Here is a 25114-nt window from a genome sequence, read left to right as displayed (position 1 = left end):
TGCAATGTGAAATTGACAGAACACTTGTCAAATTTAAGAAATCTACCACCCTCAATAACCAGCAATAAGCAATCTGGCAAAGAAAAATGGGTGAAAAGTATACCAACATACAGTAACATATAAAGCCACCTACACTCTTAAAAATACTGGTTCTTTAATGTAACTATATAGTTCTTTACTGGGTTACGTGATTCCTTGTAGAACCATTGCTTGACAAAGCACAGCACCATTTCATTCTGGGAAGGGTTCTCTGCATATGAAGTTTGTTATTTGTGCTTTGAAAGATTTTCTAATACGCAGAAAAAAAACTAAATCTTTAATTTTTGGTAGGCTACCTAGCAGGACACAAATGAATGAAGAAGACCTGGAGTTGGCCTATGTCATTGCATGTAGCCAGAGTCCTATTAAAATTATGACCCATTGGTATTTCACAGGTTTATTGCCATCTATGGGTGTTTACTGCATTAAATCTATTATGAATCTATTTTGGAATCTTCATGTGGATGAGTATTTTGGGAACCAAAAATGATTCCTCTTTGGCATTGCTCTGAAGAACCACTCTGTCACCTTTAATAACAGGGTAAGTGCACCGTGGTAATTTGAACCAAATGTGTTTGCAACAAATAAAATCTCAATGAGTAGGATTATTAAACAGAAAATTAAATTTTAATATTTAATCTCTTTGATCAAAAACGTATTTAGTTTAAGGACTGGTGGTTTGAGTGAAATATTAACTTTGTATTAAATGCACTGTTTAATGTGCATAACTAATTGGAAACTTCTTCATGTGTAATACTATTGGGGGAATAAATACTTGTGCAAAGGTTTTAACTAGAGCAGTTAAATATATACACATGAAACCAGAAAGTGGATTTGACATAAATAAACTTGAAAAAGGCACAATACATTGTGTTACATTTGTTTTCGTTTTTGGTTATATGTTATATATAGATGAGTGGTGATGCAGCATACTGTCCTTCTGGAAAGTAAAGAAATTAAGTGGTACCTGTTCAAGCCATCTTTCTCATTATGACTATGTTATAAATATCTCAACCATCCAGATCTTGCATGATGACTGTTTACTCACTTCAGCCACCCGCAATGTTTCAGAACTCATTTATAAGACCACATAGAAAAAATAAAATGATCTCATTTCTAATAATCTTTAAACAGACACATAGTGAAAACTAGACTGAACATACCAAAATTTCTGCAATTTCTGCAAGCTAAGAGATTAAATTATTTGACTTCATGCACAATTTATTCTTTGAACACACAAAAGATTCAATACACAGAGGTTTGCAATAATTAAATTAGAAATGTTAAAGGCTGTAATGGAATGAGCTGTGGGCAGGGAGGTCAGATAATTTACTAGGAAAGATAGCAGAATACAAAAACATCGTTTATTATATGAGGCACTGTTTGGTGCAAATACCTGTCTTGGAAGTTTAATTTATTCACCTCTTTTCTAAACCTACAAAAGCAAACTATACAGGACCATATACAAACCTACACTCACTTTTACCAGGCTAATTTAGATTTAAGCAGTTAACTGAATATGCATATTTGTTGGAATATGGAAGTGCCTAGTAAAAATTCTGTATAGACACTGGAGGAACATGCAAAGTCCAGCAGATCTGCATACAATCAACATTTAATTAATGGTCTAACAAACTGTGAAGTTTCTCTGTTCCCGACCCCTATTTCAAATACCTAAGGCATATTCTTTATTTCTTTTGAAAGAACCAACAACTACATTTTATTAGAGATATTCTGGTAAATATACTGCATCTATGCTATGTGTTTTGATTCTAGCCTCAGTTGATTTAACAAAGTGGCATTTATAATAAAAAATGGATACATGCTTTCCTGGTTTGATGAGTCTGTCACTGCAGTAAAGAATCCTTTCAGATAATATCCCAGCAAAAAAAATGGAAAAATCCAGAATATCTGGGTTTTGCTTATAGTTAAAAATTTTTAGCATTTAGAGTAGGTTTTTGAAGATTCTGTACAGCATGGTACACTGTTAAATATAGATTTATATTGTAACAAACAAAGCTGCACTATGTCCATCCATCCATCCATATCCTAACTACAGGGTCATGGGGGTCTGCTGGAGCCAATCCCAGCCAACACAGGGCGCAAGGCAGAAAACAAACCCCGGGCAGGGCGCCAGCCCACTGCAGGATGCGCACACACACACACACACACACACACACACACACACACACACACCAAGCACACACTAGGGACAATTTAAAATCGCCAATGCACCGAACCTGCATGTCTTTGGACTGCCCGCTGTACTATGTCATTTTATTATATTAGCTGATGCTTTATTCGATTGTGACTTAGAAATCGCAAGGGTGCAAATGTGTAAATATATATGAACTAGCAAAAAGATTTGTTCAGGGTCACTTACTTAGTGAATGTTGGCAACAGTCTATCATGTTAGCTACTGAACCAAACTGGTTGCATTAAAAATACTTGTTACGAGCAACTTGCCACATTTACTTATTCTGAAAATACCAGTTTTCTCTCGTGATAAAGGTTTCATTCATCCCTATCATTCTAAGAAGAAGAGAAGTCCCAAAAGTGCAAATTAGGGAACATATGACTTCCTCTTTCCATTACCTTTTTACAATGCATATTGTAAGATTCAAATCCTTTAAGTTAAGCTTAGTGGTAAATTTTCTTTAGTCTACTTAGCTTGAACTTGAATATATTATAGCTTAACATAGATAATGGAAGATTCAGTTTAACCCAGTATAAGTTATAGAAAATCGAATGTTCATAATCTTCAGAGTAGCCCTTAGATTGAAGTTAGACAGCTAGAAGAAACATGAATGGTCAGACTGATGGATAGATAGATAGACTGATAGTTGTCTAGAACGTTGCATAGAACAATACATAGAAACCATAAGGAATGTAACCTACCATATATACTCGCGTTTAAGTTCTTCCGCAGATAAACCAGGGCTTGAGTTTACCGTATAACTGCTGGTATTTTATAATGTTGGTTGCATACGTCAAATGCAGAAAACTTACCCTGTTGGTCCAAGAGACTATGATATGCTAACGCCCACCTGAGAGAGTAACCATGGAGCACACTGCCTTTTTTTTCCTATGTATTGTGCCTACGTGACCACGTGGTAACACCTGAACTATTAAGAACTGATGTTTGCACTGTTTTGTGTTTTTTGTATCTCACATCCTCATAAACCTTTATCGTAAGAGCATCCCTTATCTACGAAGGAGCATTCGATCAAAAGAAAATATGAAGCTGGTTTTAAATAAAAAGTTGTTGAAGCGGCAAAAGAAATTGGTAACTGTGCTGCTGCAACAAAATTCAATGTGTCTGAGAAATTGGTGCGAGATTGGAGGAAGCAAGAAGATGTAAAAAAAAAAAATTAAGTGTCATATTTTTGAGTGGGCGTATAAGTAGGGGTCTGATTTTATAATCAATTTTTCAGGTTTCAAGACCCAACTTATACCTGAGTATATACGGTAATTATTTAAGAAGAATATAACTTTCCCTTTTCTTTTTGTGTGTATTGTGAACTTTTTTCTCTACTTTTTGTGTGAATTTTTCTTTATTTTGTGCTTTGAATTTCACTAAAATCTTTAAAAATGAAGACATGGACTGTGGACCAGTGCCAGAATGTCTTATTTGGTAGCTACATTTAGACTATTTTGAACCATATGGAAACCTTTGTCAAATGCAGCTTCATATATAGTCTTGCTTATTTATTTGTTCATTGTTTTTAAGTTTTCCCATAAACATAACTATTTGTTAGTGACAAGTAAATGAATCATAGCATTTAATTGTACAAACTTAAATAAGGTTAAATATGAAACAAGCTACATTAAACTCTTACTGCTGAAATATTGATAGAAAATACATAAAATGTTCATTTATGGATTTTTCCTCTTTTATGCAAATAAAGCATATACATACAGAACTTACCAGTTCAATACTAACAGGTCCAGTGGGTGCATGCTGACTAGGCATTTGAGGAATAGCAGCAGCAGGATTTCTCTGAAATAAAGGTTTAAAAAAATATTCCCTTGAATGCATTTTCTTAGTTTTGGACAAAACCTCTGTTGTGGCACTGCACTTAATCAGTTATCCACCTGGGCATTTTTCACCAGTATATATTATGTACCTAGTGGGCTCCATACAACAGAGATAACTTAAGGTCTCCATTGGCATTGCTAGTAATTCCATCTGTGCATCTGTGTGAGGGAATGTTTCCTAACATTTATAGAAAATCTACTATTAACTTGCATTCAACATTACCCTTTTGTCTTTACTGAATAATATTCTTTAAATGAACAGCTAGCATATATCTCAATTATTTCTTATGTCTTTTCATATGCTGTGTTTGTGTGTGTTGAAAGATTCAATTGCTTCAGTCTTTTATGAAAGGTCATATCATTTGATTTTGAAAGAACTGTATCATATCTAATGGAAGTTTTCTCCAGAATGACTGAACTCCCCTCTGCCTTTGCCAAGTATTTTATACCCTAGTCAGACATGTTCATTTTACACTTTGGTGAGTAAGCATAAAAGTACTACATTAATGGATATGAGGAAATACCATATCATTCTAATCTGAACCCCACAGAGAACCTAATAGTAGCCAGCTCATGTAAAAAATGAAAATGTAAAATCAAATGCTGAAATTGACAAAAAGCATTTAATAGAAGAAATGCATTTGTGGAACTAGGAAAACATATTTTTGGTAACATTTCAGGTACTGTAAAAATGCATCTATGTAATGCATCTTATGAAAGGCTTTTTTTGGTCTTCATAATAGTTATAAAACTACACTAGATATATTATTCATCTCTGTTCAGTGTTTCATATTGAAATGCTGGTAAAAAAAAACTTATGAATATGAAGAATTCACAAGTTTTACACTAAATATGTAATATCAAGAGAAATGTGTCTCAGTTATGCCAAATCAGACCACTCCAAAGTGATGTTTTGTTAGTAGGTCACACTGGAGAGATGAATAAAAACTTTATTGATGCTTTTTAAGTGTTATATTAAGTGTTAAGTTAAAATGTACATAATAGTACATTTTCGTAGAACCTAAACTAAAGTGTTACTTTATTTTTTTTTATAAAGTAGCTGTATATCACAAGAAGAGACGTACCATCGCTGGCTGTTGTGGAACTCCAAATGCTTGTCCAGAGAATCCATAAGGATACATCTATGTTGGAATAAGTGTAATTGTAACAACAATGAAAAAAATATGAAAGCTTGCATTGCTCAGTATGTAGATGTACACTATAATCCTTATTCTAATTTTAAAAGTGACAAGAACAATTTTGTAAACTTACAAGTTCTATGCTGACAGGATGTCCCCCAGCTTGCAGTTGTGCTAACTGATGAATTGGGCCATCTGGGTTGTTCTGAAGGAAAAAATATGGCCACAGAGTGGTATTAGCAAATCTATATGATCAGAAAAGCCATTCTTTCTTTCTTTCTTTCTTTCTTTCTTTCTTTCTTTCTTTCTTTCTTTCTTTCTTTCTTTCTTACACTAATCATTTTAATATCTTATATAATGTACACATGAACAAAATCTATGAGCTTATTTTATAGGGGCTTCACCACTCCTGTTCTGCATTTTTCCCCATTGTTTTGTGGTTGAAATTAGTTATGTATTAAAATATGTTGCCACTGATCATCAGGACAAAAAAATCACAGTAATGACCAAATGAAAACAAAATACTGTATATATGTTATACCTAAATATTCAAACTATTGTGATTATAAGTAAAATAATTAGCTGAATGTGGCCTCCATGTTAATATATAAGGACAATGGTAACAGTAGTGGAATTAGTTCTCTTTGGCTGAGATTGGAGAAGTTGTCCATGCTCCAGTAATGTCTTCTTAACTACAGAATGCTAGTGGGCAAGTGGTAGAGTTTGAATGTGTAGAAGCCTTTGTTTTCTGTTAATTTGTTTTTCACATACAGTATATATTTGTTTGTTTGATTGTTTTTATTAAACTGTTTCCTAACAACTGTAGTAGGATTTAAAACTTTCTTCATGCCTATTGGAAACACTTAAATTTTGTGATCTCTAGCATTACTGAAATCTTTAACAGCTCCTTTGGCAAACATTCTCAGAAAAAAAATCCATTACTTAATAGTAAATGTTCACATCCCATCTGTCCATCCACAATATATTCTGACTTTTTTATAGTATGTCACTAAAATTATTTGATACTATTACAGGTGGAAGAAACACACTTAGAGGCTGTGGAATAAAGTACTTTTTGTAGCTATTATTTCTTTCCAAGATGGAGCAACCAAATATTAACTCTGGACAGCAATTAGGAGCATGGAGATAGTAATGGAATCTGCTGTTGCCAGTTTATGATTAAGTTAAAATTATTACATTAAATGTAGAATTTAGCTTTCACATTGAGACCTCAGAGTTCTTTTTGCTTATTGAATGTAAAAACATGCATATATTAAAATTCAAAATGATAATACAAAAAAATTGGAAAAATGAAAAGGTGTGAATATTTTTATTGATACAATGGAATGCATAATTTTACTAGTTATTTTTGTCTAACATTGCTCAAAGAAAGTTGCTGCATACTTTGTTAAAAGCAATATGTTCAAAAAAAGACAAACACAAATTGAAACCTCCTAATCTTTCATACTTACAAATCCTTGCTGTGGGTGGTGAGGTCCAAATGCTTGGTTTACAAATTCAAATGGAACCATCTAAACAAAAAATGAGTTGTTTTAATTGTGAAGTTAAAATTCTTTGTGCAATGTGAATTGTAGGCACTTTTTTAATGATCCTATATACCGGTACTTCATTTTTTATTACAAAAGAACTGAAAATGCCTTATTTAAAACCTATAAAAAGAGCAGATAAAGTTTGTAGCAAATTATATAGTCATGTTGTTTTAATAAATAACCTGACATTTTTAGCATTTTTGGATAGAAACCTGGGACATTTAATAGTTAAACAGTCATTTCCTGATTATCAATTTCCTCATATTCTTAGACTTTTAGTTTTTGAAACTGTTGAGCAAATAAAAAACATCAAGCAGTATTATGGCTTATTCTGGAACAAAAAAAAAGTTAATGAATTGTATATTTTAACCTTGGTAGATATTTTCAGTTTAATTTTGGTCTTGACCCAAACAAAAAACTAAAAGGGCTTACAATTTCAAGGCTTGGTGCTCCAGGAGCCTGTTGCTCTTGAGGTGCGTCGGGTTTGGCATCATCAGTATTTGCCTTCTACAAAAGAAGCAGAATCGCCTTTTACGTCTTGTTGTATGCATACTGTAAACCATACGACAATTACATTTGGAGAACATTGTGTCAGAGTAGTTTGCACAGAATGCTGTGAGGCATTCATTTTTTAAATGTGATTTTATTCATTTCTTACTCTATTCAATAAATAAATTAGTTTAAAAGAAAATAAATATATTTATAATATATAATTCATTGTCATCCCAAGCAATCTGCATTAATGAGTTATCCTGGTGAATATGCTATAAATGCAGATATTTCAATAAACTTCAGGAGCTTATCTGGTATTACCCATATAATTAAATAATACATATAAGAGATTTTTTTTACAGGACAGCAGGCAGAGAATCAACTTGGGAACAACATCCAGGCTGATCTACTCATTGGTATACCCAGTGGATTTATTATTCAGGCTTTCCACAAATCCACACTGTAAGAAGTTAAATGTACTTTGCAGTTCATAGAATTCCCTACAGTTTCAGCCAAATGACTTAGTTTGTTTCAACAGAGTTAACACTAACTGTCTAAGTGCATCATGATGTAAAGAAAAGATGAGGAAAATGCCTATAGCAACATTCATTACTGTAAGAAGAGTATAATAATTGTTTGCTGCCATTCTTAAACATATTCTGCCTCCACTGCAATTACCAAACTTTATTACTTGTGAGGTCAGTCTTGACAATACCTTATCTAAAAATATTTAAGAGGTACTGTAACACTGCGCAGCAACACTTACTACTTCATTGCTTTCTTTGCCAGCAGGCTTTGGCACTTTTGGTTTAATATATCCTCGAGAAGAAAAAACCTGTGGGACAGAAAAAGAAAGACTAAAGATACTTTTACCCTTTTGTGTAATTTTATTATGTAATATCTTATAAACTTAATGCAAAATCTAGGCTAAAGTGACAGGTGACATCCTACCCACTGATAACTTTGCAGCCTGGCATACAATAGGTTAGTTACCGTTCTCATTGTCTCTTTAATTTTTATTCTTTCTATGATACAGGATAAATTGCCAGCAGAGGAAAATTGGGCACTTACTGGAGACTGTGGTAGTCCAAATTTCTGGCCATTGTATCCATAAGGATAAACCTACAAGCAACAATGTGAGTTTGAGTATCTTGCATTATATATAAAATAAGAGATTATTTAGGAAAATTGATATGAAAATTAAAGTAAATGTTTACATAGAATGTGTTTGGAATTGCATTAATCTGAAAGATTAATATAGACAATTTTAAATACCATAAGAATAAATTATCTCTACCTTAATTATCCATTCATCCATCCATTATCCAACCCACTACATCCTAACACAGGGTCACGGGGGTCTGCTGGAGCCAATCCCAGCCAACACAGGGCGCAAGGCAGGAACAAATCCTGGGCAGGGCACCAGCCCACCACGTTACCTTTATTATACATACTGTATATGGTATCAATATATTATTTGAAAACAGTAGCAGATAGTGCACCTAAAACACTTACCATTACATTAGAAACCTGTAAGTGTTTCCAGTGTTATTGCAGGAGAGTACCTTTTTTGTATATCAAATGCCAATTAATTTTCTAAAAAACTGTATATTAAAAATGTCTTCATTGATTCTTCTTTGTTCAAGGTTTTTTTTCCCCACAACTATTATGATCCACTTTGTTCAAATATTTGGGTAGCATGGTGGAATAGCAGTTGTTTTCTCTGCCTTTAGACCCTAGAATTTACTCAAATATTTACCTTCTAAAACTTTAAAAATGATGACCACTCTGTTTAATATTTTTTCTTTAACTATAGGACTTATAGTATATTTCACATCTTGAAAAGATCCTATGATTACATCTCATGTTACCCTTGTTTAACCCTTAAACACCGGTGTTTCCAGGAGTAAGGAGGATTGTCTAAGGCCAAATTGACATTGTATGACTGTAAACCATTAACACTCCCTTAAACAGAAGGGAGTGTTTAGGGTTCAGACCACAAAGCAAGTCATGATACATGTGTGTCAAGGCACTGTACAAGATGCTGCACACTATGATTGGGAGTGTGAGCTGATATTAGTCTCAAAGAAATGCAGAGAAAGATGGAGTGAGAATGAAAATTAGATTCATTACTTTACAAGTGGACTTTCTCGCACTTGTTTATGAATATCTTTGCACTCTAATCTGAAGGAGATGAAGTGAAAGAGAAAATCAGCTGCAGAAATTTTATATAGGCTCCTGCATGACTGATAAATTGTTATAGTTTACATAAAATAAGTTAAATCTTGATAAACATAAAACAAATGTAAATGCTAAATGCAAATTTCTACAATTATAAATGAAATTTGCTTTAATATGCAGGTAGTGTGGTGCAGTGGCTAAGTAAGTAAACTATAAGGCAGTTAGTTTCCCATCTCTGATTCATCCTGTGAACCTAACTACTGTGCTCTAATTGTTAAGAATTTGTGAAATGTTCCTCAAGAAAAACAAATAAAAATTGTAACGTGCCTTGATCATGAAATTTCTTTATGTAAAGGACAATCAATAATAATAATAATAATTATAATAACAATAATAAGGTTAGGGTTAGGGTATAGGGACAATTGGTAACCTGGATTAGCTGGAAAATAGCTGACAGCCTAAAGAAGTAAAATTTGTTTGGATTTGGTCATAAGTATTCTTTAGATACACAACAAAAACTTTTAGAAAAAAAAAAGTTAAATCCACCCATGTTCTTGTACCATATGGAACCATTTTGTGCCCAATGCAAAAAACCTAGAATGGATAGAACATTTGCTCATGTAAACAAAAATGCTAGACCAAACAATTTTAAAGAATTTGGACTTCCAAATAGCATAATGTACAATGTGGAAGGAACCAGAATAGTTAGTGTAAAATGTGAGGTAGAGCATGCAAACTCTGTATTGCTCATGTCTGGGCCCTGAATTGATTTCTGTTTTAGGAACAGGATCTTAATCTGTTTCACCATGCCATGGAAAACTAAATAAAACATAACAAACTGCTACGTCTTTAATTGATCTAAGATGTGAGTGGTCACGCAAAATATCCAATGTAGAGTACATCATGTAAAATACTGCTTTCATGAAACTTAATACAGCGTTTCCAGAGATTTTCCCTCCTACTGTCGTTGCAAGGACCTTGTGTAATTTGCATTCAGTGCACAAATAGATGTTTAAAAGCTCATAACTAGGGTATTGATTTGCATAAGGCAAAGTGGTAGTCAATATGGGCCTGCTAACCTGAAGGTTACCATGTCTGCAGTAAACATAATTAGTATTTAAACCCTGACATGATGAACTAACTGGATTCTAATGAATTGCAGAAAAATAAATAATGTAGGTGCTGGAATCAGCAGCCATAAGAATCTCACTAAGGTGATATTGGAAATGTTGTTACAAAACAAAAATGAATTTTAAAAAAGCATAAAATCAAAGATATACTGTATTTATAAACTCATCACTGTAGATTGCCCATTCTAAGAACCTGAGTTTACCCAACATCCATATTAATTCAATTCTAATCCCTGAAACTCTCAAAGTTCTCAATCTAACCTGATCCAAGCCACATTTTATGTAACTGACCCAAGAAAATGGCTGAAGTACCTTTACAATTCATAGTAGTAGTATATCAACTCTAATATGCACTAAAATGAACACCGCCCTAAACCTGTTTTAGTTCAGCTTTTGCAAGTTCAAAGCACAATATTCTGACACAGTAATTCCTCACATGAATGTTTTATATTGGTGCTAAACCATATATGAGATAACAATTTTTTGAATACTTACAATTTCAATGCTAACTGGCCCAGAAGGAACATGAGGGAGCTGTAATTCTGGTAAAACAGGATTATGTTGATTCTAAAAAAGAAAAAGGAAATAGCACCATTTTGTTTTATTTTTAAGAAAGCCCTTTGCCAAGAGGAAATGTACTTTTTTCCTGCTTCTTTTTTACTGTATCTTGATAGCTACATCTCTTCAAGTTTCATTCAGGTGGAATGCAGTACCAAGGATTTATGAATGCGGTGCCAAGGATTTATTATTTTTTTTGTTGAGTGGTGTTTTATTCAGGTGACAAGATGGTGAACTATTCCTCACTACTGTCACACAGTGACATTACACTGTCAGACAAAGCAAAGAGGCTTCTTTTTGCCATCTAAAAGATACATTTGGCAGAGTGAAAGCTGTACTTGACCTGTATCTAAGGAGAGGAGACAGAAGTGATTTTCTCATGCGCATCGGCTTTCTGTCTAATGCACTTAATATGATGATAAGCAAAAATAAATAAATAAATACATTTGCACATGTCTGTTTTGATATATCATGGCATGTGACAAGAGATCAAAGTCATACATTCATTTATGTGACAGGATTTTTTTTTTCTTTAAGGCAAGTGTCATAAAAGCACACTGAAGTGGTAATTAAGTTACTATAAGTTAGTTTGAATGTATTATTTAGTGTGAAAAAACTGTCTGCTAGTCACTGTTGAACTGACAATAAGTTAGATTGAACAAAAGAACTTAAAATGACATTGTTTTCGTCTTTTTGCTGTTTGCAATAAAATAAACTGATAATGCAATGCAGCCATGCCAATAGTTGTGCACTGAGGGATTCTCAAAATGCTAGAGCACAATTAACAAAAGTGAAAATGAAAGGATGTTAGACACGTAGTCTTGTCACTGACTATATGGAGTTTACACATTCTTCCTATGTGTACACCACTTGTTTTTATACTGATAATTTTCTCCAAACCCCAAAGATATGCAGATTAAGTTAGCTAACTGTGGTACATTAGGAGTGAGTGTGGGTGCTTGCAGAAGTGTGCCATATGATAGACTGACACACCGCTTAGGTTCGATCCCAGCTTTTTCTCTGATAATGCCGATGAAGGCTCTGGCTCTGTAGTACCTTAAATTTGCCTTAAATAAGGTTTACTAAATGAATGAATGAGATGTATGTTCACTTAGGGTCCTCCAGGACCAAATGCAACATCTAGCAAACTAATGAAATCTGATTTCTTTATCAGAATGACCATCTACATTAGATTATTTCTTTTTTATCACAAACTTATTTTAAAAGTGGTTTCAGTGTTACATATTATTAATGGTTCAATATGTGACTAAAAATAAATTCTGTTTGCAAATCTTTAAATTCCATTTTGTTAAAGCATCTGAAATAAAACACAAAAATGTCTGTAGTATAATGGAAAACAAACACAAATGTGAAAATTATAAAAAAAAAAAAAAAATCTTACCATTTCTGGTTGTTGGGGAGCTCCAAATGCTTGGTTGGGGAACCCATATGGCATGATCTATGCAAAAAAAGTAAAAGGTTTATGTAGAAATTTCAAATTTTGTTTATTAAGACAGAAAAGTGCTGTCTTATGGAAAACTCTCCAGATAACATGTTCTTTCAAAAACAGATTCTAGCTAGATATGCCACCTCCAAAGTGCCACATGATCTGCAGAAATCTCAGTTGGCCAGTTTCTGTGTCATATTTATTCATATTAAGGGCTGGTTCCTATAAAATGCGCATTGGAAAGTTACATTATGGATCTGCATAGCTGTGTTATACAATAGCTGACTTGTTGTTTAGTGTTTTGGGAAGACATCATCTGTAAAATCTCATGAATCACATGTAGTAAGACTTGCTAGCTGAAACAGTAATGTCATGGGTAGATTGATTGACATAATCATGCTTTTCTTGCTTTGTTGCATTACGGGAGTGTATGCGTTCATCCATTTTGACAAATATTACTAATATCAACATTTTACTGGGGATGTAATATTCTGTGATATTTTAAAGAAGAAGAGCTCTCCTTTCATTTCCAAATGTGGTATTTCACTTGGCAATGAGATCTATGGGAGAATGTGTCCCAGGAATTGATCAACAATCATCCATAATTTAAAAACACACTTAGGTACAGCGTATTGATCAGTCTTGAAATTTAGTATATTCAGGTTCTCAGTGAAATCTTAGCCTTTTTGGCTTCTGATGTTTTTTCTTTTTTTTTTTTGCTTAAAGTTTTCCTTAGCACTTGTTTCTATATTTTGATTACATGTGACTGTCTTTTTCTTCCTGTTTATCTAATATTTTGTTGTAATCAGTTGAGTTGTCTACCAAGCCTCAGTCAACTATAGCTTTTCCAAATAAGCAGGACAGTTCCAACTGTGGGTTTCCATTGCAACGTTGCTTTGGTATATCTCTTTACCTTACTGCAGGCATTACAATATCCTGGCAATGTTAGTTATTTAAATTATTTATATAATACACTTAAACCACAAACTAGCAGCATGTGATTAAAAAATAACTAAATAACATTTTAGAATTAAGAAAAATAAATAAAGCATAGGTTCACTGCAAATGCAAATTTCAGTATTAATATACAATATTAACACAGACGGTGAAAAAATAATCATAAAGCAATATCATATGTGACCAGCTGACAAATGAGGAAAGGAAAAGAGGCCATAAAAAAACACCTCTGTCTGAGCACAATTTTTAGAAACAAATATATATGTCTCCATCCTTAGCCAATTGGGCCTACTTTGGAAATACTAAAAGTCAACACCTCAAGCAGAAATCACATAAAGAAGCTTATGATACTTGGCCATTAATTTCAGTTATATTCTACGTAAGGAATAAAAATCTTACTATTTCTATACTGGGTGGTCCAGCAGCACTTTGTTCCTTGGGAGTCTGTGCAAAAAAAAAAAAAACATAGTAAAACATGGAACAATGAAACTAAAATAAATGAAAACTACTGTTGTAACAGTGAATGACTTAGTGTGTGAACAATAAAACCCAGCCTTAACCTTTTATCAAATTGTACATAAAGCATGCTGGTAACTTTTGGAGCCACACAATATATAAGAAGATAAAAACTATACCTTACACATATAGTCAGTGCTAAGATATAATATCTCATCATTTGACTGAACACCATGAACATCATGATGACCACTTTATTAAGCAGAGACACTCCAAAAGAGCAAACATTTCAGTATATATTGACTGATGTCAGTGATCAAACCAAACAACTTACCGGTGCTGCAAAAATGACACCCAGACAACATAAAATGAAACCCAGAGTCTTCATTTTGAGAGGAAATTTATCTGCAGGAGAAAAGCAGATATGCATTATTCTTGTATAATGAAAAAATGTGTGTTAAATACATAAAAGTCTCTCACTTCCAAATGTGTAAATGTTGATTGACCTCAGTCTGAGTTAACAGTCCAATTTCTAGAAGTGCCTCTTGGTTATTACTAAAAATCTTTTCTTAATGGGCTTCCCTTTTAACATATTAACAGATTACAACAGAAAATGCTGCTGCTGGAGTATTGTTTAATATGAGGTATCATATATCTGAAATGCCGTATGATGTTTGCTCACTGTAAATTTGAAATACAGCTGAGATCTTCTAAACATCTTCTTTATGGTACCTGGTAACATTCCTACACCTAAGTGCCACCTATGGGGGGACACTGGGTCAGCTGACCTACCAATCCTATAGTTAAGGGCACAGTGCCCCTCCCATCAATCCCAGAACAATGTTAGAATAAAGTCTTCCTGGAAAATTGAGTTTCAAAGTTCATACCCGATGTGTTTGAATCTATACGTTGGTACAGGATACATATAAAGACAGATCTGTACTTGGCCTGCCAGCCTAACTAAATCATAATCATAACCTTACCAAAACATCCCCATACACATATACATTTAATTTAGGTCCCTAAAATAACTTGAAAAACCCAATATAATCACAAACATTGAAGCAATTGAAATATAATAATCATTTTCAAACATTAACCCATGATTACTGTTGACAGTGTTCACAGCAGCGTATCCAGTGACCGTATTTACAATGAGCTCAGTGCACAATGTCAGAGAGTCAAATAAGAAGTCAACTGTGAATTTCCCCTTGGGATTAATAAAGTATCTATCTATCTATCTATCTATCTATCTATCTATCTATCTATCTATCTATCTATCTATCTATCTATCTATCTATCTATCTATCTATCTATCTATCTATCTATCTATCTATAGAGAACATTTTAGCAAGCCAAAAGTGAACATGAGGAGTGTCATTAATCAATTCATAGATGGTATTGAACAACAAAGAATCCAGAAACACAGGGTCACGGGGGTCTGCTGGAGCCAAACCCAGCCAACACAGGGCACAAGGCAGGGAACCAATCCCGGGCAGGGTGCCAACCCACCGCAGGACACACACAAACACACCCACACACCAAGCACACACTAGGGCCAATTCAGAATCGCCAATCCACCTAACCTGCATGTCTTTGGACTGTGGGAGGAAACCGGAGCGCCCGGAGGAAACCCACGCAGACACGGGGAGAACATGCAAACTCCACGCAGGGAGGACCCGGGTTCACTTCACCAGATCTCCCAACTGCGAGGCAGCAGCGCTACCCACTGCGCCACCGTGCCGCCCCACAAAGAATGATATCTGTCAAATTTTAATGTATGACAAATTGAGAGAATTTTATATTTTTGAGTTTGAATTAATTTAGCCTTAAGTAATGCATTCAAAGCATTGTGTTACAGTTACGTTGTCATATTGATCATTTGGTTTTATTCCTTCTGTGCTGCTCCAGTTATAGGATTTTTATTATTATTAATAAGATTATTGTTATTGTTGAGGTTGTTGTTTTTGTTTTATGAAAAATGAAGAACTACAAATAAAAGTTTCAAACACATAAATCTTGTCATTATTCCAAGTAGCATGGATATTTGCAATAAATTGAAAAATGAAAAATAAAACTTCCAAATTAGCCTACAATGCCTTACAGCAAGTATTAAAAAGTTATACTCTATTGCATATTAAAGAACGTGCACATGAGCTTTTAATGCATAATTTAAATAACAGTATTACTGTGGTCCTCTGCTGCTGAATCTTTCAATAGCAATAAAGAATTTGTAAACTCGAGCAATGTGTTATCTATGGTAGACTTAAATGCCGCCAAATTGAATTATTTATGTCGTATTCTATGCTTTTTTGCTTCCCAATATTTATGTCAAGTTGGCACCATGCTCTCACCAATAGTTGTTTATCATTATTTCTGATGTGTAACTTCTCAAGATTCTACTCTCTCCTGTAAATTTCACCCAAAGCATTTCTCTTTTCGCATTTATCTTTGTGGACTTTGCTGTACATGTATTTACTTCAAGTTTATTAATTTTACTGAAATACAAGTTTAAATATCTTCTCTACTATTATTTGCTCTTTTTTGAGCAGCCAGCTTGATAACAGAGGTAACATGCTGCTCAGACCCGACTGATAGGCCTTCATATTAAACCACAAACGGTCTCGCAGAGTCAGCCAAGAAAGGAAGGTAACAGGAAAGGCCTTCTAGTGGTTAACTCAACTGTGAAGGAAATTACTCAACCACCCTATAAAGAATAATAAGAGGATATGTCTTCTGGTTTGACTTTGAGAGAAAAGCTAGTCTTCTAATTTGACATTAGCAGACTAGTTTATTCAAACACAGAGTAAATGCACTGTGATCTACAGAGAAATAAAGTTTGACTAGACAGACAAGTACAGATTATAAAAACATAAGGAAAACATGACATACAACACCCACCCAGACTGGAAGACATTTTATACAATTTAAGTTAAATAGAAATCATAACAGGAAACCAACTACACTTACATTTTATTTGGTTATCTTGTCAATATTATTACTATGACAAAATATTTCCCTTCTTTAGAAGAAACACGTCAAGAATTATCTCATTCATACGTTTTTGCTAGACTGGTCAGTCTAGCTTTGAAAAAGAAATGTTCTATTACAGCTCACCTTAATCGATCAGTTAATATTTCAAGAATAATGACTAGATATGCTTTACTTGTCTCAGCTACATTGATCAACCTAAATGGAAAGGCCCTCTAGTTACATCTGATTCAACAGTCACATCAGTACTATCCTGAAAAAAAAAATCCTTCAACTACATCATAGCCAGACTAGTCAAAAACAGTGAAATCTAATAGAATTCCAGTTTTTGTGTATCTAATAAAAATGATAAATATTTGACTGATGTTGATTGTCTACTTAACTTAGTCAGCCATGAAAAGAATGAACCACCATGTTGTAATCCCTGCCAAAGCAAACTCTGCTAATATACTGTAAGCTATGAGGAGTGATAACCCAGTAGATGGTGTAGCAACAGGAATACTTTACCTTCTCCACAGAGCCGGCTGAAGAGTACTTTGACACTTCGGAAGGGAGCCTGAATTTATAAGGAGAAGAACAAATCAAGTAGCCAATTAGAGACTGATAACCTGGGACATGCCAATGAAATTACAGCCCTGTGTTAGAGATTTGCACAGTCACAGTTTCAAACCTCATCAATTATTTTAAATAGTATGTTCATTTTTACTTTGCCTGATGAATCATTTCTGAAGAAGTCTCCAGTTTTTCAGTTTAAACAAGCAATACAATATAACTGAATTGAACAAATGTACCTCAATAGAGCCTTTAAATATTTTTTTTACGTAAACTGTATTTGGATTTTTTATTTCCCTTTTAATGTTAAACACACTGAAAGTACATTCAAATTATAGTGCTGATAGGCAGTACCCTGCTAACCATTCATTGCTGCAGTTTTTGCTCACAATAATAATTATTTTAAACCTGTAATGGGTTATTACTGTGAAAGACTGGACTATTAGGTTTATTTTAAATAACAGATGTGGTGAAAAAGCCATCCTGAGTGCCACCTGTGAAACACTCAACCTGTGAAGGTCTACTGTAATTGGCTTCTAAGGTTTATCACAGCTTACTTGGCTGTTCAAGGTACAACTATGCCAAAACAACACCTTATAACACATCCCTGCATTATTAAAACCTACTTAAACTTTAGCAGGCGTTAATTGGAATTAGACAAAATGACATTTTTTATTGTCGTTTTTATGTCTTTGGAGATAATTTATCAGGTCTGGGTATACCACAGATATACCAAAATTTCATTAAGTAAGCTAATGAAATTGATGACTAATATTACAGTGACACTTAGACAACATTTAATAATCGTGAATTAATAGTGCTCCAGTACATTTGTTAAATTCAAAGTAAAGCACAATCTGTCACAATGTTCTTTTAAAAAACATGGTCTTGGCTCCTTAGAACCCACTCATTTTTGAAACAAAAATGCTAACAGGTTTGTATGGTTCCTTTCCTTAAGATGTCAAATAATTCTATCAAATCCACCGTCCATAGTTAACCCAATGAATATTTAATTCTGAAACTTGATTCATGGTATTAATACTTTGGAACAATGAGATTATTTACTTATATTAGCCTGTGAATTGACTGTAAAGGTTTACATAACCACTGCACACCTCTATTTATGAAGTTAGTAAGGAGTTCATTATCCCCATACTAAAATAAAAACAGAACGTGGATAAAGAAAATTTAGTTTTGGATGAGTACATTTATTCCTCATGCATTTTGTTCAATGCAAGCAGTAGAAGAACTGTTTTGCCCTATACCTGTGTATAGGCAGGTACTAAAAAAGAATGAGTTTATAATTCATGAGGTGAGAAGCCAAAAATATAGATTTAAATAAATACTGGGGCTTTGTGCAACCTTGTCAGAGTTTCAGTTTTCCAGCCAACACAATACAAATCAATATAATTCTTTTTCCTCACTCTTTCCGCTCCTTCTATATAAGCTTTGTCCACCTCCTCCCAACTCTATCTCCTTGATCGAGGTGAGGCGGCTCTTTTTAATGCTACTCCTGGGATTACTACCGGTGCCACTACATTTCACGATAAAAGTACTTCTGGGTCATGCAGAAGTTCTATAAAGCAGGGGGGTCTTCTACTGGCAGCCCCTCTGGTAGTACCCAAGAACCCCAAAAGGGCAGCCCTTCTTTACTATGAATCCCGTGTAACCATACTGGGACCATACCAGAGGAAAACTGCCACCTATTGTACACAGACACCCTCAGTCCACCCATTTTTCGTTCTCCCCAACTGGGATAAAAACTAGGAACCATCCCAGACTGGGCTGCGCCTCCATCTATGTAGTTTGTTCATTATGGCTTCCAATCCATGTTGGGATACCAGTCCATCTGTTACAACATTCACAACAGTTATGGGCACCAGACAATTTAATGCAAAAATGGTGCCAAAAAAAGGTACCGTCTTGAAACCCAAAAAATCGATCATAAAATCAGACCCCAACTTATACGCTCGTTCAAAAATGTGAGACTTAATTTTTTTTTTTTACATCTTCTTGCCTCCTCCAATCTCGCATCAGTTTCTCAGACGAATCGAATTTTGATGCAGCAGCGCAGTTACCAATTTCTTTCACCGCTTCAACGACTTTTTATTTAAAACCAGCTTCATATTTTCTTCTGACTGAATGCTCCATCGTAGATAAGGGATGCTCTTACGATAACGTGTATGAGGGTGTGAGATACAAAAAACACCAATCAGTGCAAACGTTGCTTCAGAATAGTTCAGGTATTACTGTGTGGTCACGTAGGCACAATACATAGAAAAAAAAGGCAATTTGCTCCAAGGTTACTCTCTCAAGTGGGTGTTAGAATATCATAAACTCTTGGACCAATAGCATTAGTTTTCTGCGTTCGACTTATATGACCGACATTATAAAATACCAGAAATTATATGGTAAAATCAAGTCCCGACTTATCTGCGGGAGAACTCATCCGCGAATATATACTGTATATCAGAACACCAGCTTCTATCATTTAAAAAATAAGCCATGGCACCTGATAATCTAAAATAAATTCAATATAATCACCAAAAAACTATAAAGTGTGGTTGCAGTAGGTTAGGGAACACAAACACTGCACTTACTATACTACTTGCAGTAAGATACAAATCAGTAGGAAATATATAGGTGCAGCTTGGGAGGCATGTAGCATGGATTATTGGTATTAGACTGATTGTGGTAGACCAGACTGCACAAATGTCCAGAACCACATTTTAATCCCAGATGATCTTTACACAATGTATCCACTGTCCCCCAGACACAACCACACCAAGACAGTCCTGGGTGCATATAAATATTTTATTTATTCAACAAATACTACTTTACAGTCCACACCACAATGTTCAACTCACAATACTTCTTATCTTCCAGGTGAGCTTTGCCCTTTGCCTTTGGACTCTGACTCACTGTAGGATCCAGGATGGCTTCCATTTATGTTGGACCCGAGAGTATTTCCAGTGCCAGGGCATAACCTGATGGAAGCACTTTCGGGTCAAGCAGAAGCTCCCCAAAACAGGGAGTTCTTCTCTGTGCAGTACTCTCTCATGGCACCCAAGGACCCCAACAGGGTTGTCCCTCAGGACTACTTATTCCATGGATCTCTGCAGATGTCCATACTGGGTTTACGCCAGCAGAGCACTGCCATCTACTATACTGGGGGAGGAACCACTCTTGATAAACATTTATCCCTAGTCCATCCATTAACCTTTCCCCCTGACTGGGATAATAATCAAGCTGCATCCCGGCTGGGATATGCCTCCTCTCATGTTGTACTTCCACTATGGTTTCCTGGCCGAACAAGGATCCAACTTTCAATCCAGTCGGGATGCCAGTGTGTCCACTATGGTGTTTTCAACAAGTATGTTTGGAGAGAAATGCAGGTATAAGAATAGGCTTCAGATAGTTTATTTAAGATAATGTACCTTCATTGATGGGTGGCAGGGGGGCGCAGTGGTAGTGGTGCTAACTCGCAGTAAAGAGACTAGCATATTCTCCCTGTGTCTGCGTGGGATTCCTGCAGGTGCTTCGGTTTCTTCCCACAGTCCAAAGGCATGCATGTTATGTGGATTGGCAATACTAAATTGGCCCTTGGGTGTGGGTGTGTGTTCACCTTGCAATGAACCAGTGCACTGTCCAGAGTTTGTTCCTGCCTTATGCCCTGTGCAAGCTAGGATAGGGTCCAACAGTCCCCCACAACTCTGTTCAGGTTAGAAAATGACCAACTGACCTTTATTGATGAAGAAATAGCAGAAATCCTTGTGAAGATTTAGGCTCAAATCTTTGAACTGAAAGAATAATATTAAAGATAAATGTGGTCTGTAAAAATGTAGAGATAAAGGAAAAGCATGTTTGATTTAATTTGAGAAATCAGTAGTGTGTTCTTAAGTGGAAATAGGTAGATTTCTAGGTGCAATGTGTGACATATTTTATAGGAAATTTTGGTGGAGATATTTCAATGTGAACGTTTATTGATGTCTTGTTTATTGCTTAAAAAATCATCCAGTCTGAGCAACATGACAGTCAAATTAGCTCCTGTTCAAACAGTCAAATTAGCTCCTGTTCAAAATAATATGCAAAGTTTGTGTCTATTTTTATTAATTAATTTGGAATAATATTCAGACAGGAAGAGAAAGATTGTTCTTATATATTTAATTGCTTTTAGCATATGTTGTGTGGTAAACCTGCAATTTAGTTCTTCGTAATCTCTATTTTCTTTTCCTGCATTTTGATTTGAGAGAACACGGGCTATTTTTAAACCATGGTGAGGTTTAACTACTTTTATTTTGATTGAAGTTACTACATCAAAGAAAAGAAGCAGCCATATGTCAGCACATTTCATTTGTTCTCAAGAAAAGGTTTTGTGTTCCTTTTTTGCACATATTGAAATATTTATTATTTTTAAAGCACATTGTTTAAGAAACAAAAATTGTATTTGATCGTTTCAGGTTGCATTTAGTGGCTCTGTTAATCTGTGAATTTGATAACCCTAAATATAAAAAACACATTTAAAAAGTCACGTTCAATTAATTATTCTTTGATTTGTTGTATAAACATTTCTAACTACATGCCGGCTTTTCTGACAAAATGTCAAGTGCCAGAAGGACTAGTTATTTTTTCATAAATAAACATGTTAATGTATTGGCACACATTTATAATTTTAAGGTGTTTCACTGCACTAATTAATTACTTTTGTAAGATCAGACCCATGTATTATATATCTGTTCTCAGTCTGCAGCTTGGCCCCCTGTCATTACACAGGCTGAAAAGTGGAAAGTATTATTTATGACAGTACAGTGCATTTTGAACCCATGTATTACCCAACTAAGGAGTCATCCAAGTGGTCTGAAAGTTCATACTGAATATATAAGATGACACAGCAAAGTCTTTTTAACCCATGAAAAAGTAAAATATCCTTAAAGAAATAAAAGCCTATTCTGCAGTCTAAAACACAAATGTCACACTAGTCACAAATAAGTGTAGCACCCTCTCAGAAGTAAATGGCTGTAACTGTAAATGAATTTGTAAAAATGCAAATACTGCTGATGATGCATTTCAAATAATAATAATACTAAAGGTTTAATTAGGATTAAAGCTTATTTGGTAAATACACAGGTACTTATTCCCATTGAGTTCTCATTGAATTTTCGATTGAGGCAGCAAGGAGGCTGTGAGCTGGCTAACCTGTAAAAAGGCAGTAAATGAATGCAAGTATATTGCAGCAGCTTCACATCTCAGCTAAACCTTGATCTGAGCAGACATGTTGCCCTTCAAATTGTACAGATATGGGAATCAGGCCCAGTGCTTAGACAGAATGATGTGAGTTATGAGGACACTTTGAAAGGATTTAATTAAGTCTCTGCAGAATGGTATAAAGACTCATAAGAGAAGATATTAAGTGAAATTGGAATAAAACAAAGCTTGTGAAATGCAAGCTTAAATCATTTTTAAAAATGGAACATTGGGCATAAAATTCTGTCCATTCATTATTTGAAACTGTTTCTTGTCAGAATCATGGACTGCTATAGCCCCCCCTGGCAAAGGATGCCTAGTGCTAAAATAAGTAAAACTTAAATCAACACTGCCCTTAAAAATTGTGAGAAACCAAAAGTAAAATCACTCTGTGCAATCATGGACAGCAAAGTTTCATTAGTTCATTATCATCACATTGTTTGGATAAAAAGGGATGTGGATGTGCAGATGGAGAAATTTTCAGCTTAATAGCGAAGAGTGAAATCATCTCGGCACATTGCTGAACAGAGGTTATAATATGTTTTCAGCTGTGTTGTGCTGGTAACGCCTAACAGAAGAAAATAAAAATTGTGTAGGAGACACATAGTTAAAACAGCATGTCCATAACTGTATTTTCTTTAGATATTGGCAATATATTTTGGGCATATTTAGAATTCATTACTGTATAGTCGCTTTATTTGCTTTTGTAGTGCTTCATCTATATTTAAAATACTATGGATAGTCTGTCTGACTCATACAAGCTTGTGGATGACTGGGTGTTGAACCTTGATCTTGGCCTTAAAAAATGTGACATACATAACACAACCCAAAAATTAGAAGAATGGGCTACCTCAACCATGTAATTGGGCATCAGGTCCTTCTCATGGCAAGTGGCGATGCTGCCACATACCCTAGCTGACAGGAACAGAACAGCTATATGAGCACAACACATTCCTGACAGGAAAAGCACCACAGTGACGTCTGAGGTACATTACACAGGCTAACTGATCATTTCAATCATAAATGCAAGACTTTCACTTGACAAAACTGGAGGTGTCGCTTCCTCCGCTACATTATTGGGCTTTGGGTCTTTTGTAGGGTGAGCGGCAGCATGAGATACAGTGAAGGACATTGCAGCAACCTCAGCTGTGTGACCTGGGGTGCTGTGTTTCATGAGAGGTGCTTCTTCAAGCACAGTAAAAAGAAAGATAGGTAGATAGACTAGTGGACTGTAGAGGTTTTGATAGGTTGATAGATGTGTCATTATGCCGTTTCTTTGTTAAAAAGTACTTTTGAAAAATATGGAAATTATTTCCAGAAAACAATCATATTCTGTATAAATTTGCCATGTTTTCCATTAAACTAGCAGTACTAAAATTTTCATAGTAATCATAGCTTTCCATTTAGTTCCACAGCCAAGCAGAAGTAGACCCCTTCCTTTTTACTAGTGTCTACTAAAATCCTATTAAAGCTTAACTCACTAAGACAACTTTTATCTTTCTCACTAATTTCTGATTCAGCCTGTAATGCCTAATAACGGAATTTTGCACTTTTTTGGTAAACGTTTCCTTGCATATTGCTTTACAATTTGCTTATAATAGTCTTTTACTATTTGTCTAAATCCTTTTTCAACCTTTTTTCTTACAAAACCTTTTCAAAGAACTCACACAAGTCTAATTTCTGAGGACCACATCTGTCCTTAACTGCACAGACTCCCATAACATCATTCTGACATGGAACCTTGTGGCTCTCTGAGATTCTTCTCTGGGATTCTGGTATTCAGACACATAACCTTGGTATTGTCTTTCAGTATCATGACAGACCAGCATTCACCTATCTTAGTACTTCCTTGAGAGTGTCATAACCAGCAAAAGACCAACATAGTGAAGGAAACTGAGCAGCTTAGATTTAAAATGGATTAAACAATTATGCCAGGTAAAACTCAAAGACTCAAAATGATGAGTGGGTCAACTCGTTTGCACACTTTAATGTTCTTTTCTTATATATGGACAAGTATAGTGACTAATGCATTGGAGATTACCCCCAAGTTTGCAGGTTTAGTTTCCATTTGTGATCCACTATGTTACTTTCAGCAAGTCTCTTAACCTAATTAATGGAATTTTTTAAATACTTTGGATAAATGCATTGGCCACATTTTAAATGCTAATAATTAAATTGCTAAAAAAAAACAAAAATCCCCTTGCAACATCTATCTTATTAACAAATTTGGATGAGTTCTAACATACATTTTGACCTTGACAATGATGGAAATGAAGATGTCAAATGGCACACTGCATGGCCCATGAGCCTAGAAGCTTGCGGTGTCATAATAACAATTTT

General features: G+C 34.8%; 1 protein-coding gene across 1 annotated transcript in view; it reads right to left on the bottom strand.

The window, feature by feature from the left end:
• LOC114655842 (basic salivary proline-rich protein 1-like) overlaps window positions 1-14391 on the bottom strand; it is a 29885-nt gene extending 15494 nt beyond the window's left edge. Inside the window, exons 1-11 of the mRNA XM_028807113.2 lie at window positions 14322-14391; window positions 13931-13975; window positions 12530-12586; window positions 11065-11136; window positions 8330-8380; window positions 8025-8093; window positions 7199-7273; window positions 6689-6748; window positions 5350-5421; window positions 5163-5219; window positions 3968-4039 (exon numbers count right to left, since the gene is read on the bottom strand). Coding sequence (XP_028662946.1) covers window positions 3968-4039; window positions 5163-5219; window positions 5350-5421; window positions 6689-6748; window positions 7199-7273; window positions 8025-8093; window positions 8330-8380; window positions 11065-11136; window positions 12530-12586; window positions 13931-13975; window positions 14322-14375 — 684 coding nt within the window. The 5' untranslated portion in view covers window positions 14376-14391. The remainder of the gene's footprint in view (window positions 1-3967; window positions 4040-5162; window positions 5220-5349; window positions 5422-6688; window positions 6749-7198; window positions 7274-8024; window positions 8094-8329; window positions 8381-11064; window positions 11137-12529; window positions 12587-13930; window positions 13976-14321) is intronic.
• Window positions 14392-25114: the final 10723 nt, after the last annotated feature.

Source organism: Erpetoichthys calabaricus, chromosome 8 (assembly GCF_900747795.2).
Source record: "Erpetoichthys calabaricus chromosome 8, fErpCal1.3, whole genome shotgun sequence".
NCBI lineage: Eukaryota > Metazoa > Chordata > Cladistia > Polypteriformes > Polypteridae > Erpetoichthys > Erpetoichthys calabaricus.
Note: the sequence above shows the minus strand (reverse complement) of the source record. Positions and strands in the feature narration are given on the sequence as shown.